Source organism: Lethenteron reissneri, chromosome 65, assembly GCF_015708825.2.
Source record: "Lethenteron reissneri isolate LAM-NWPU_2019-01 chromosome 65, ASM1570882v1, whole genome shotgun sequence".
NCBI classification, from domain to species: domain Eukaryota; kingdom Metazoa; phylum Chordata; class Hyperoartia; order Petromyzontiformes; family Petromyzontidae; genus Lethenteron; species Lethenteron reissneri.
Genome location: NC_083843.1, coordinates 10644315 through 10657430, shown reverse-complemented (window position 1 = coordinate 10657430; position 13116 = coordinate 10644315). Strand labels below are relative to the sequence as shown.

The following is a 13116-nucleotide window of genomic DNA, read 5'->3' as shown; positions in this document are numbered from 1 at the left end:
TGAGTGGGTGGGTGGGTGAGTGGGTGGGTGAGTGAGTGGGTGGGTGAGTGAGTGAGTGGGTGAGTGAGTGGGTGGGTGAGTGGGTGAGTGAGTGGGTTGGTGAGTGAGTGGGTAAATGAGTGGGTGGGTGAGTGAGTGAGTGGGTGGGTGAGTGGGTGGGTGGGTGAGTGGGTGAATGAGTGGGTGGGTGAGTGAGTGAGTGAGTGGGTGGGTGAGTGGGTGGGTGAGTGGGTGGGTGAGTGAGTGGGTGAATGAGTGGGTGGGTGAGTGAGTGAGTGAGTGGGTGAGTGAGTGAGTGAGTGGGTGAGTGGGTGAGTGGGTGGGTGGGTGAGTGGGTGGGTGAGTGGTGGGTGGGTGAGTGAGTGGGTGAATGAGTGGGTGGGTGGGTGAGTGAGTGAGTGAGTGGGTGAGTGAGTGAGTGAGTGGGTGGGTGAGTGAGTGGGTGGGTGGGTGAGTGAGTGAGTGAGTGGGTGGGTGAGTGGGTGGGTGGGTGAGTGAGTGGGTGGGTGGGTGAGTGGGTGAATGAGTGGGTGGGTGAGTGAGTGAGTGGGTGAGTGAGTGGGTGAATGAGTGGGTGGGTGAGTGAATGAGTGGGTGGGTGAGTGAGTGAGTGGTGAGTGAGTGAGTGGGTGAGTGAGTGGGTGGGTGAGTGAGTGGGTGAGTGAGTGAGTGGGTGAGTGGGTGAGTGGGTGGGTGAGTGAGTGAGTGGGTGAGTGAGTGGGTGAATGAGTGGGTGAGTGAGTGAGTGGGTGAGTGAGTGGGTGGGTGAGTGAGTGAGTGAGTGGATGAGTGAGTGGGTATGGTCAAACCTACGTGAGGTGGCTCTCATCATCCAGCAGTGAATCGTGAAGAGTGACTCTGGTGTGTGGACACTGCGTGTGAGGTCTGGATGGGGGTGGGGTGGGGTGTCTATGGGCTGGGTGCGGTTGCTATGGAATGATGAAAAACGTGCTTCTGAATAGCATTTCACTCCCTCGCTGACAAGGAAGTGGCTTCGTTGTTATTGTCGAGGCGTTGAACGTTGGTGAACTCCAACAGTTGAAGAAATCGTTGTTGTAGTTGTTGTTTAAATCATCATCATCATCATCAATTTTCTTCAACGTTGTCCGGCAATCCGGAATGGGATTCTGCTCCATCCTCGCAGCCAAAGTTCTCGTCATCATCTTCATCATCTCCACCTACTCCACCTTCTCGTCGACCTCGTCATCCTCCCAGGTGAGTCTTCGTGTCACCCCTCGGTGAAATGTTTGAAAAAAGTGGCGGTGTTTTTCTTGACGTTAAGAAAGAAACGACCACTTTTTTCAAAGATTTCTTGCTGTGGATTTCACACCTGATGATGATGATGATTGCTGCTTGTGTTGCCTCCAAAACATCGTGATTTTATTGTTTTTGTTTTTTATTATTTATTATTTCATTTTTTACCTACGTAACTTTACCGACAGAACTAAGAGTATTATATTTGGAGTTTGTGTCTCTCTCTCTCTCATCATCATCATCATTGTGGCTAGGAGATGTTGACCACCTCGCCTGGTCTACAGGAGGTCGTGGACATCGATCCCGATCCTGACGCCTGCTGCTGCTGCTGTATATTTCTGTAGTTCGCGTGTTTCCCTCTCGCCGTGAGAGATTCTTCTGTGCTTCTTTTCTCCGCCACGTTGAGAATGGAGATCTCTACGCGTCCAGAGTTCATTGGCTGCCGCTAGACATCTCCACGTGATGATGATGATGATGTAGATCCGTTAACTGGCTGAGCTACTATACATCATCTTCTTGGTTCTTATTCTTAGGCTTTTTTTACCGAAAAAACCTAAGAATATGAATCCTTGCAGTCACGAACAGCTTTAAATCGACATCTGCTATATACCATTACGTGTGATTGATAGCGTCGCCTTTGATGAAATAACTGCATTGCTCAGTGGGGGTTTATCTGGTTTAGTTTTAGTATGGGTCTCTATGGGTCTCTATGCGTCTCTATGGGTCTCTGTGTGTCTCTGTGTGTCTGTCTCTGTGGGTCTCTGTGGGTCTGCTCTCAATGTGCACGTGGTGATGATGTCATCAGCCACGTGGTTGAGCTGCGACTCTTCGCGATGGGCAGAGTGGCTTGTGACAGAAGAGCTTCATAGCGGCGTTAAGTTACAAATACAACAACATTGGAAGGATCTGATCAACCATTTCGGGTCTTCATTGATTGTGTTCACGCTTATGGTGACTTTCAGACCGCATTCCATTTTCTTCACCCCCACTCCTCCTCTTTTCCGAACATAGATGGACTCGATTTAAAGCTTTCGTGACTGCAGGGATTCATCTTCTTGGTTCTTTCGGTAAAGTCATCACGTAGAAGGGAAATAATAAAATAATAAAAATAAAATATAATAAAATAATAAAACCAAAACTTAATAAAATAATAAAAATAACACTTAATTAAATAATAAAAATAAAACTTAATAAAATAATAGAAATAAAACATAACAAAATAATAAAAACAAAACTTAATAAAATAAAAATAAAACATAATAAAATACAATTCTCACGACGTTTCGGCCACAACGCAAGCAGCCGTCCTCAGGTGAAGAACAGGTCTGTCGGATAGACAGCGTCTGAATGAAACACCACCAACCCAGCAGCTTAAATATACGCTGCCAAGCTTGGCTGTTCGTGTTTTTCACCAAATTTTGAAAATTAATATTCCTAAATTGCACCCCCCGTTTTCGAAATCGCGAATGGTTGCACCCAGTTACGAGGGCCAACGTCTGGTCCAATCACAGCGGCTGTTGCTGGCCAGCCAATGACCAATGAGAGGAGCGCTTCTATCGACGCTCATCATGGAGCCGGAGCAGCCATTGTCTGCCCTGTTCCTTAGCGCGAAATCAACAATTACAAAATCAACAACAACAACAATAATAGTTACTACTCTTACTATCCTCAACATAATTACATTGAATCATATTATACTCTTAGGGTTTTCGTAGGTAAAAAATAATAGAAATAAAATAATAAATGAAAATACATAAATTTATTTTCATTTAGTATTTTTTTATTTTAAGAAATCGATTTATTTTCATTTTTTTCTTTTTTAAGAACTCGATATGTTTTCATTTGTTATTATTTTATTTTTATTATTTGAAGAAATCGATTTATTTTTATTTTTTTGTGTTTTATTTTTATTTTATTACTTCCCTTCTACGTGACTTTACCGAAAGAACCAAGAAGATTATATTATTATTTTATTTTTATTATTTTAATAAAGCAATTTATAGCCATTTATTTATTATTTTATTTTTATTATTTAAATAAATCAATTTATTTGGTGTATTATTTAATTAAATCGATTTATTTTCATTTATTATTATTTTACTTTTATTATTTCAATAAATCAAATTATTTCATTTATTATTATTTTTATTTTAATAAATCAATTTATTTTAATTTTTTATTATTTTATTCGTATTATTTTTTACCTACGTGACTTTACCGAAAACCCTAAGAGTATAATATGATTCAATGTAATTATGTTGAGGATAGAGTATGAATCCTTGCAGTCACGAAAGCTTCAAATCTAGAATTTTAATCATCTTCTTGGTTCTTTCGGTAAAGTCATCACGTAGAAGGGAAATAATAAAATAATAAAAATATTAAACAATACGACTCAGCCTCAAATGGGTTACCTGGTGCGGTGTGGAGTAAACATCGCCACTGGGGGAGAGACAAAGACGGCCGGGCGTGGTGCTGGCCACCCACCCCCTCGTGTGCCACAGAGCCGGTAGTCTTCATAGGTGCTGCTACTCGCTAACAGCACTTGCCCCTACAGTCTGTTACGGGCTACACGGGGGATCTTTGTCTTGTCAGTCGAGTTTTACTTCAATGAACGAGCTGAACAATTGACGATGATTGATGATGACGGTGGTGGTGGTGTTTGTGTTCGCAGGTCCAGGCACTAGCATCGCCCATTGTAGAGAAGCAATGCCCCGAGGGACAATACAAGGCAAAGAGCAACATTTGCTGCCAGCTGTGTCCGGCAGGTAAGGTCAGCGTGGATTTAGAAGCGAAAATGCGATGAACCCACCCCACCCCAACCCCGCCACGATCCTGGCGCTTTGTGAGCCGTGGAGTGACCCCAGTTGGGCTCGAAGCTCAACGGGGGAGGCCGTCGGACTGCGAGAAGGGCTGCGTGCAGAACGAGAGAGTGAGCGAGAGAGTGAGAGGGCGAGAGAGTGAGCGAGAGAGTGAGCGAGAGAGCGAGAGAGTGAGAGAGTGAGAGAGAGAGTGAGCGAGAGAGCGAGAGAGAGAGTGAGAGAGTGAGAGAGTGAGCGAGAGAGCGAGAGAGAGAGTGAGAGAGTGAGAGAGTGAGCGAGAGAGTGGGCGAGAGAGCGAGCGAGAGAGCGAGCGAGCGAGAGAGCGAGCGAGAGAGTGAGTGAGAGAGTGAGCGAGAGAGTGAGCGAGAGAGTGAGCGAGAGAGTGAGCGAGAGAGGGAGAGAGTGAGCGAGAGAGTGAGAGAGAGAGTGAGCGAGAGAGCGAGAGAGAGAGCGAGAGAGAGTGAGAGAGTGAGAGAGTGAGCGAGAGAGTGGGCGAGAGAGCGAGCGAGAGAGCGAGCGAGCGAGAGAGCGAGCGAGAGAGTGAGTGAGAGAGTGAGCGAGAGAGTGAGCGAGAGAGTGAGCGAGAGAGTGAGCGAGAGAGGGAGAGAGTGAGCGAGAGAGTGAGAGAGAGAGTGAGCGAGAGAGCGAGAGAGAGAGCGAGAGAGAGTGAGAGAGTGAGAGAGAGGTGGGGGTTTACATAAAGCAAAGTTATTTAAAAAAAATTACGAAATGATGAACGAAGCAAAGTGCCGACTACACCGAGCATCTTCTTGTTTCCACTGATCGCAAAACAAAAGGAGATGGAAGAGTTCGATGCCTCATGAGGCCAACTCCCCCCCCACCCCCAACCTTGATGTGCGGTGCCCAGCAATGAGCGAACCAGATGGAGAGAAGGCCGGGGAGGGACAGTGACCGCTGGGGCTGGAAGGGGGACGACATCGTACCCCTCACTGCCCCAACAGGAGGAGCGTCAGGCGCACTTGTGTCGTCTTGATGTTGGGGGGGCAACCAACCATCCATCCATCCCCCCCTCACGGCTTAACACTCCCCCCTCCCGCCCGTCACAACCTCCGCCATGCAAGTCGGGGACTCCCCACCCGAATATGAAACACGTGCCCCCCATTACTTTGTAGTGTCTTCAACACACCCCCGCCCGCCCGCCCGCCCACCCGCCCGCCACCCCAGACGTTACGAGAGATACAATGTTGTTTCGGCGAAATGTTTTAAATGTAAACAAGACGATTTCCCTCCCTCCCCTTCCGTCTCCCTCCCCTCCCTCCCCTCCCTCCCCTTCCCACCCCCTCCATCTCCTCCCTCCCCTCCCCTTCCCACCCCCTCCCTCCTCCTCCCTTCCTCCATCTCTCTGGCCATCAAAACACGATAAGCCCAACGAAGTGGCTGCTTGATATCATCACGTGGAAATTCATATCAGCAGCCAAATACCCTAAAACGCGTGGCGTTAATTCTAAATGTGGAGGGGGGAAACCAGAGGACGCCGAGAAAAATCCATGCAGCCACGGGAATAAGAGAGAACACGCACAGACTCAATATTAACAACAGGCATCAGGGTCAGGATTAAAACCCATTACCTCATTTATAGCAGGCGTGGGAGTTAACATCTCGCAGGGTCCGGGATCGAACCCACGACCTCCTGTATACCAGGCGAGGTAGTTAACATCTCACAGGGTCACAGGATGGAACCCACGACCTCCTGTATACCAGGCGAGGTGGTTAACATCTCACAGGGGCACAGGATGGAACCCACGACCTCCTGTATACCAAGCGAGGTAGTTAACATCTCACAGGGGCACAGGATGGAACCCACGACCTCCTGTACACCAGGCGAGGTAGTTAACATCTCGCAGGGTCCGGGATCGAACCCACGACCTCCTGTAGACCAGGCGAGGTAGTTAACATCTCACAGGGGCACAGGATGGAACCCACGACCTCCTGTAGACCAAGCGAGGTAGTTAACATCTCACAGGGGCACAGGATGGAACCCACCACCTCCTGTATACCAAGCGAGGTAGTTAACATCTCACAGGGGCACAGGATGGAACCCACGACCTCCTGTATACCAGGCGAGGTAGTTAACATCTCGCAGGGTCCGGGATCGAACCCTCGACCTCCTGTACACCAGGCGAGGGAGTTAACATCTCACAGAGTCCGGGATCGAACCCACGACCTCCTGTACAGCAGGCGAGGTAGTTAACATCTCGTAGCCACCGCTGCACCCGCTCAAGTCCACGCTAGTCCGCACCGTGTGCCTCTTGCGCAGCGCACGTAAAATTTCCCGTGACGCCATTTATAGATGAAGAGGCAATTGCGCGTTTTGCATTCAACTATGAGCCACGCGTCATTTCCTTTGAACCCCCCCCTCCATTTTTCTTTTTTATACCCCGCAGGACATTTCCGTGGCTTTGATTGCGAGCTTGAAGGTGGGTCGAGCTTTTGTCTCTCCTGCTTCGAAGGCGGAACGTACACGGACACCAGCAACAACGCGGACGCTTGCAGCGCATGCAGAACCTGCGCCAGAGGTAACGATGAAGGGAACGGTGGCAGCGCTTCAGCCATTCACTTACTCGCCCACCCAGAAAAGTCTGTACCGAGTTTCGATTTAAAGCTGTTCGTTCCAAGCCTGGTGGTGTTTAATTCAGACGCTGTCTTTCCGACAGACCTGCTCTTCGCCTGAGGGACGGCTGCTTGCGTTGTGTCCGAAACGTCGTGAGAATTGTATTTTATTATGTTAAATTTTTATTATTGTATTATTTCCCTTCTACGTGACTTTACCGAAAGAACCAAGAAGAAGGTCTGTACCGAGTCTCGAGCCGTGTTCCAGGAGGGGGGGGGGAGGGAGAAAGCCAGAGGACCCCCCCCCCTCACCTCGAGAAAACTACTCCGCATACAAGGGGAGTTTCAGGTTCCTGAATCGTCACGAAAACCCCCTCCCAGAGCAGACCTCGGCCCAATGTGGGGGGTTCCTCCTTCTCTTCTGCTGCCCTCACGGCCCAAGGAGAAACTCGCCTCCCCCTTCAGGGTGCGGGTTGGTTTGAGGGCTGCTGTTTCTTTTATTCTTAATATGGGAGAGAGAGGATTTCAGATTCATTTTCTGTCCTGCGCAATTCCCGTGCGGACGTTTAAGCCGTGCTTTAGCGTCGGCATGAAGGCGTGATGACAACTCAATCCGGTACACAGCGAGTCCTATCAAGATTCAGGATTTATTCGCTTCGCCTCGAGACAATTTGTCCAAGGGACGCGAATCAAACGGCGGCGGACAATAATCTCACCCATCTACGTGTCCTCTCACGAATCGATTTAATCGCAGTGCCTCGCTGCTTGGTGTTCGAAATAAGTTTCCTTGGTAGATGACAAATTTTTCAGACTTCTTAGTTCTTTCGGTAAAGGCACGTAGAAGGGAAATAATAAAAATAAAACATAATACAATTCTCACGACGTTTCGGCCACAACGCAAGCTTGGTGGTGCTCATTCAGACGCTGTCTTTCCGACAGACCTGTTCTTCTGAACACCACCAAGCTTGGCAGCGTATATTTAAGTATATGTTTACGTATATACGCTGCCAAGCTTGGTGGTGCTCATTCAGACGCTGTCTTTCCGACAGACCTGTTCTTCTGAACACCACCAAGCTTGGCAGCGTATATTTAAGTATATGTTTACGTATATACGCTGCCAAGCTTGGTGGTGCTCATTCAGACGCTGTCTTTCCGACAGACCTGTTCTTCTGAACACCAACAAGCTTGGCAGCGTATATTTAAGTATATGTTTAAGTATATACGCTGCCAAGCTTGGTGGTGCTCATTCAGACGCTGTCTTTCTGACAGACCTGTTCTTCTGAACACCACCAAGCTTGGCAGCGTATATTTAAGTATATGTTTAAGTATATACGCTGTCAAGCTTGGTGGTGTTTCATTCAGACGCTGTCTTTCCGACAGACCTGTTCTTCACCTGAGGACGGCTGCTTGCGTTGTGGCCGAGACGTCGTGAGAATTGTATTTTATTATGTTTTGTTATTTGATTATTTTATTATTTCCATTCTACGTGACTTTAAAAATAATATAAATAAAACATAATAAAAGAATTGTATTTATTTTTTGTTTTATTATAATAATAAATTTTTTTATTTATTTTATGTAAATTTTTTATTATTTTATTATTTCCCTTCTACGTGATGACTTTACCGAAAGAACCAAGAAGATGAATCCCTGCAGTCACGAAAGCTTTAAATCGAAAAATTGTTCAGGGTGCTGTGGTCAAGGTCGTGTGCAGCCTCAACAGTTGTAGTGTCTTGGTTTGCATTTACAACTTTGTTCTTGATGTATCCACTCAATAGGCGCAAACTCGAAAATTTGTTATGCTGTGCTATACACTACACTACTGTACATGAGACTACTATACACTACACTATACACTACACTATACACTACACTACACACTACACTATACACTACACTACTATACACTACACTATACACTACACTACTGTACACGAGACTACTATACACTACACTACTATACACTGCATTACTATACACTACACTATACACTACACTATACACTAAACTACTATACACTACACTATACACTATATACTACACTACTATACACTACACTGTACACTACACTACTGTACACGAGACTACTATACACTACACTACTATACACTACACTATATACTACACTACACTACTATACACTGCACTACACACTACACTATACACTACACTATACACTGCACTATACACTACTCTATACACTACACTATACACTACACTACTATACACTACACTACTATACACTACACTACTATACACTACACTATACACTACACTATACACTACACTATACACTATACTATACACTACACTATACACTACACTATACACTATACACTACACTATACACTACACTATACACTACACTACTGTACACGAGACTACTATACACTACACTACTATACACTGCATTACTATACACTACACTATACACTACACTATACACTAAACTACTATACACTACACTATACACTATATACTACACTACTATACACTACACTGTACACTACACTACTGTACACGAGACTACTATACACTACACTACTATACACTACACTACTATACACTACACTACTATACACTACACTATACACTACACTATACACCACTATACACTACACACTATACACTACACTATACACTACACTATACACTACACTACTGTACACGAGACTACTATACACTACACTACTATACACTGCATTACTATACACTACACTATACACTACACTATACACTAAACTACTATACACTACACTATACACTATATACTACACTACTATACACTACACTGTACACTACACTACTGTACACGAGACTACTATACACTACACTACTATACACTACACTATATACTACACTACTATACACTGCACTACACACTACACTATACACTACACTATACACTGCACTATACACTACTCTATACACTACACTATACACTACACTACTATACACTACACTACTATACACTACACTACTATACACTACACTACTATACACTACACTATACACTACATTATACACTACACACTATACACTACACACTATACACTACACTATACACTATACTATACACTACACTATACACTACACTACACTATACACTACACTATACACTACACTATACACTACACTATACACTACACTATACACTGCACTATACACTACACTATACACTGCACTATACACTACTATACACTACACTACTATACACTACACTATACACTACTATACCCTACACTATGCACTACTATACAGTATACACTAGTAGGCACTACACTATACAATACTACACCATACTGTATTAACCCTGAGTTTGTTTTGTTGGCAACACCTGGCCAAAAAACACGGCATAGCCTTGCTGACTGTCCCCTTACCCCATGTCACGTGGCCTGGCCTGACTGGCCAATTTGTATCCTGCCCCCAATTCAGGCCAGACTCAGTGGCGCCGTTTCTTCCAGAAGGTGGTGGGGGTTGTTGGGTGGGGGGCTCCCCCCCCTTACACCCACCCCCTCCCCCCGGTTACCTCATGTAACCTCAACCAGCTCCACTCATCCCAGACGCGACAGCGTGTCACCCACAGTGTCACAGATGGCCACGTGCTGCGGTTACCAGGAGATGTTGACTCGCTCGCCTGGTGTACAGGAGGTCGTGGGTTCGATCCCGACCCTGACGATGCCTGCTGCTGCTGCTGTATTTTTGAGAGTTTGCGGTGTCTCTCTCTCATCAACATCACGGCGGCTAGGAGATGTTGACTACCTCGCCTGGTGTACAGGAGGGTGTTGGTTCGATCCCGACCCTGACGATGCCTGCTGCTGTATATTTGAGGAGATTGTGTATCTCTCTCTCTCATCATCATCACGGTGGCTAGCAGATGTTGACTCACTCGCACGGTGTGCAGGAGGTCGTGGGTTAGACCCCGACCCTGATGATGCCTGCTGCTGCTGTTTATTTGGAGTTTGCGTGTCTCTTTCTCTCTCATCATCATCATCACGGTGGCTAGGAGATGTTGACTCCCTCGCCAGGTGTGCAGGAGGTCGTGGGTTCGATCCCGACCCTGTGGGTGGTCGCATGGATTTATTCCCTGGGTCCTCCAGGTTTTTCCCATCCACATTTAGAATCAGTGATTCTCACTGGTGGTGAGACTAGGCCATAGAGAAGGCTGCCATCTCTGGTGTAGGCCAATCAGTTTCAAAGACAATGCTTGTAATATTATTATTATCAGAGGACGTTTGTTTTTCATGATGTGCCACAAGTACTGTTTGTGGTTAATGCGGTAACTTAACACGACTCCTGTTTTATAGCTGGGAAGGGTAAAAACAACCGATTCTTATATGTCTCCATCAGAGGAGGCTCTCTGTTGGCCGTAGGGGCGTTTCACGACTATCCCCCTTCATGTAAACGTGGCTTCCAAGAGTTCGGCTGCGATAATTGAATCACTCGGTTATAAAAATGCAACAACAACAAACAGGCATAGCATACCGTGTCAGTCCACACGGTCTACCAAATATTCTTGTGCAGGCAAATTGAGTTTGCAGGTCCATACGGCGTACAGCCGTTTCAATACGGGCAACATTTGTGTGTCGATTTGTTTGTGTTTCTCCCTTGTGACGGGACTTTGTAGGATAAACGTTGATATTTCTAAGGGCACGGGGTTTGATTAATAAGGGCTGACTTGGTCTGTAATAAGGTAGGGCACTGATAAGGGGTTGACAGGTTTGCAAACAAAAACACAGCTCTGATAATGTATGCACTGTCCTTGAAGTTGATTGGTCCACACTCGAGACAGCTTTCCTTAGAGCCTAGTCCCACATGGTCCTTGAAGTTGATTGGTCCACACTCGAGACAGCTTTCCTTAGAGCCTAGTCTCACATGGTGTTGGACCAGATGACGCCAAAATGGGTCTGCAATAAGGTAGGGCACTGATAAGGGGTTGACAGGTTTGGGTTACTGCTGTCTTATCGATCACGTTGGCAATGTGTGTGTGTGTCTGTGTGTGTGTCTGTCTGTGTGTGTGTGTGTGTGTCTGTGTGTGTGTGTGTGTGTCTGTGTGTGTGGGTCTGTGTGTATGTGTGTGTGTGTGTCTGTGTGTGGGTCTGTGTGTGTGTATGTGTCTGTGTGTGTGTCTGTGTGTGTGTGTCTGTGTGTGTGTCTGTGTGTGTGTGTCTGTGTGTGTGTGTGTCTGTGTGTGTGGCTGTGTGTGTGTCTGTGTGTGTGTCTGTGTGTGTGTCTGTGTGTGTGTGTTTGTGTGTGTGTGTGTGTGTATGTGTGTGTGTATGTGTGTGTGTGTGTATGTGTGTGTGTGTGTCTGTGTGTGTGTCTGTGTGTGTGTCTGTATGTGTGTGTCTGTGTGTGTGTGTCTGTGTGTGTGTGTCTCCCACAGAGGAGGAATTGGTGGCTCCGTGCACTGCCAAGCGTGACACCGCGTGCCAATGCAGGGATGGATTCTATCGGTCTCCGCAATCGGGGGCGTGCGAGCTGGTGGACTCGGGTAACAAACGGGTTTGGCTGCAAGAGCAGAAAGACTTAACAAAAGCATTGGAGCCAAATTCTTTAAAATTCAGCGCAGCTTGATGTGTCCATAATAGAGGCGTGGTGATTGGGGGGGGTAGTTAGAGCGCGTGGATATAAACGTTCTGTCATTAAACCCGCCATCGCCCGACACACGGACGATGAGTAAGGGGTGAGTGTCACGTAAACGAACAAGTCTCCAATGATAATCGATAATTGGTTTTTTACCCTTCTATCTGGCAACAAAACTGACACCTTTTCTTTACGAGGAGTCATGTTTGCATAGACCACAATACCTGCAGTCGTAATGCAAACAAGAAACACAACTCTGATAATGTATGTGCACTGTCCTTGAAGTTGATTGGTCCACACCCGAGACAGCTTTTCTTAGAGCCTAGTCTCACATGGTGTTGGACCAGATGACGCCAAAAGGCGCACAACTCAAAGACAATGCACCATCAGAGTATGAGAGCTCGGGGTGAAGCATTTACACCATTGGAACCTCATTTGCCAGTAGCAAAATATGATCCTTGTTTTTTTACCCTTCTATCTGGCAACAAAACTGACACCTTTTTTGTACAAGGAGTCATGTTTGCATAGACCACAATACCTGCGGTCGAAATGCAAACAAAAAACACAACTCTGATAATGTATGCACTGTCCTGGAAATTGATTGGCACACACCCGAGACAGCTTTCCTTAGAGCCTAGTCTCACTTGGTGTTGGACCAGCGTATATGACACTAAACGATCCACTAATCCTACCAGGCAAAGCCCACATATTTCACTTATTTTTCAGGAGCGACCTGGCCCCAAATGATAGCAGCTCAACAAAGTGACCCCATCGATTGGACAGTCATCGCAGCAAAAATAATCGGAACAATCTCAATGCACGTTGACTCTACATGTGCAGGGGAAAAAACCGGAGGAACCGGAGAAAAGAATCCACGTGAAGTGTT

The 13116-nt window shown here is 46.1% G+C and overlaps 1 protein-coding gene across 1 annotated transcript in view; it reads left to right on the top strand.

The window, feature by feature from the left end:
• Positions 1 to 987: 987 nt before the first annotated feature.
• LOC133359466 (uncharacterized) overlaps positions 988 to 13116 on the top strand; it is a 47007-nt gene continuing 34878 nt past the window's right edge. The window contains exons 1-4 of the mRNA XM_061577883.1: positions 988 to 1215; positions 3926 to 4019; positions 6479 to 6610; positions 12031 to 12138. Of these exons, the coding sequence (XP_061433867.1) occupies positions 1120 to 1215; positions 3926 to 4019; positions 6479 to 6610; positions 12031 to 12138 (430 nt within the window). The 5' untranslated portion in view covers positions 988 to 1119. The remainder of the gene's footprint in view (positions 1216 to 3925; positions 4020 to 6478; positions 6611 to 12030; positions 12139 to 13116) is intronic.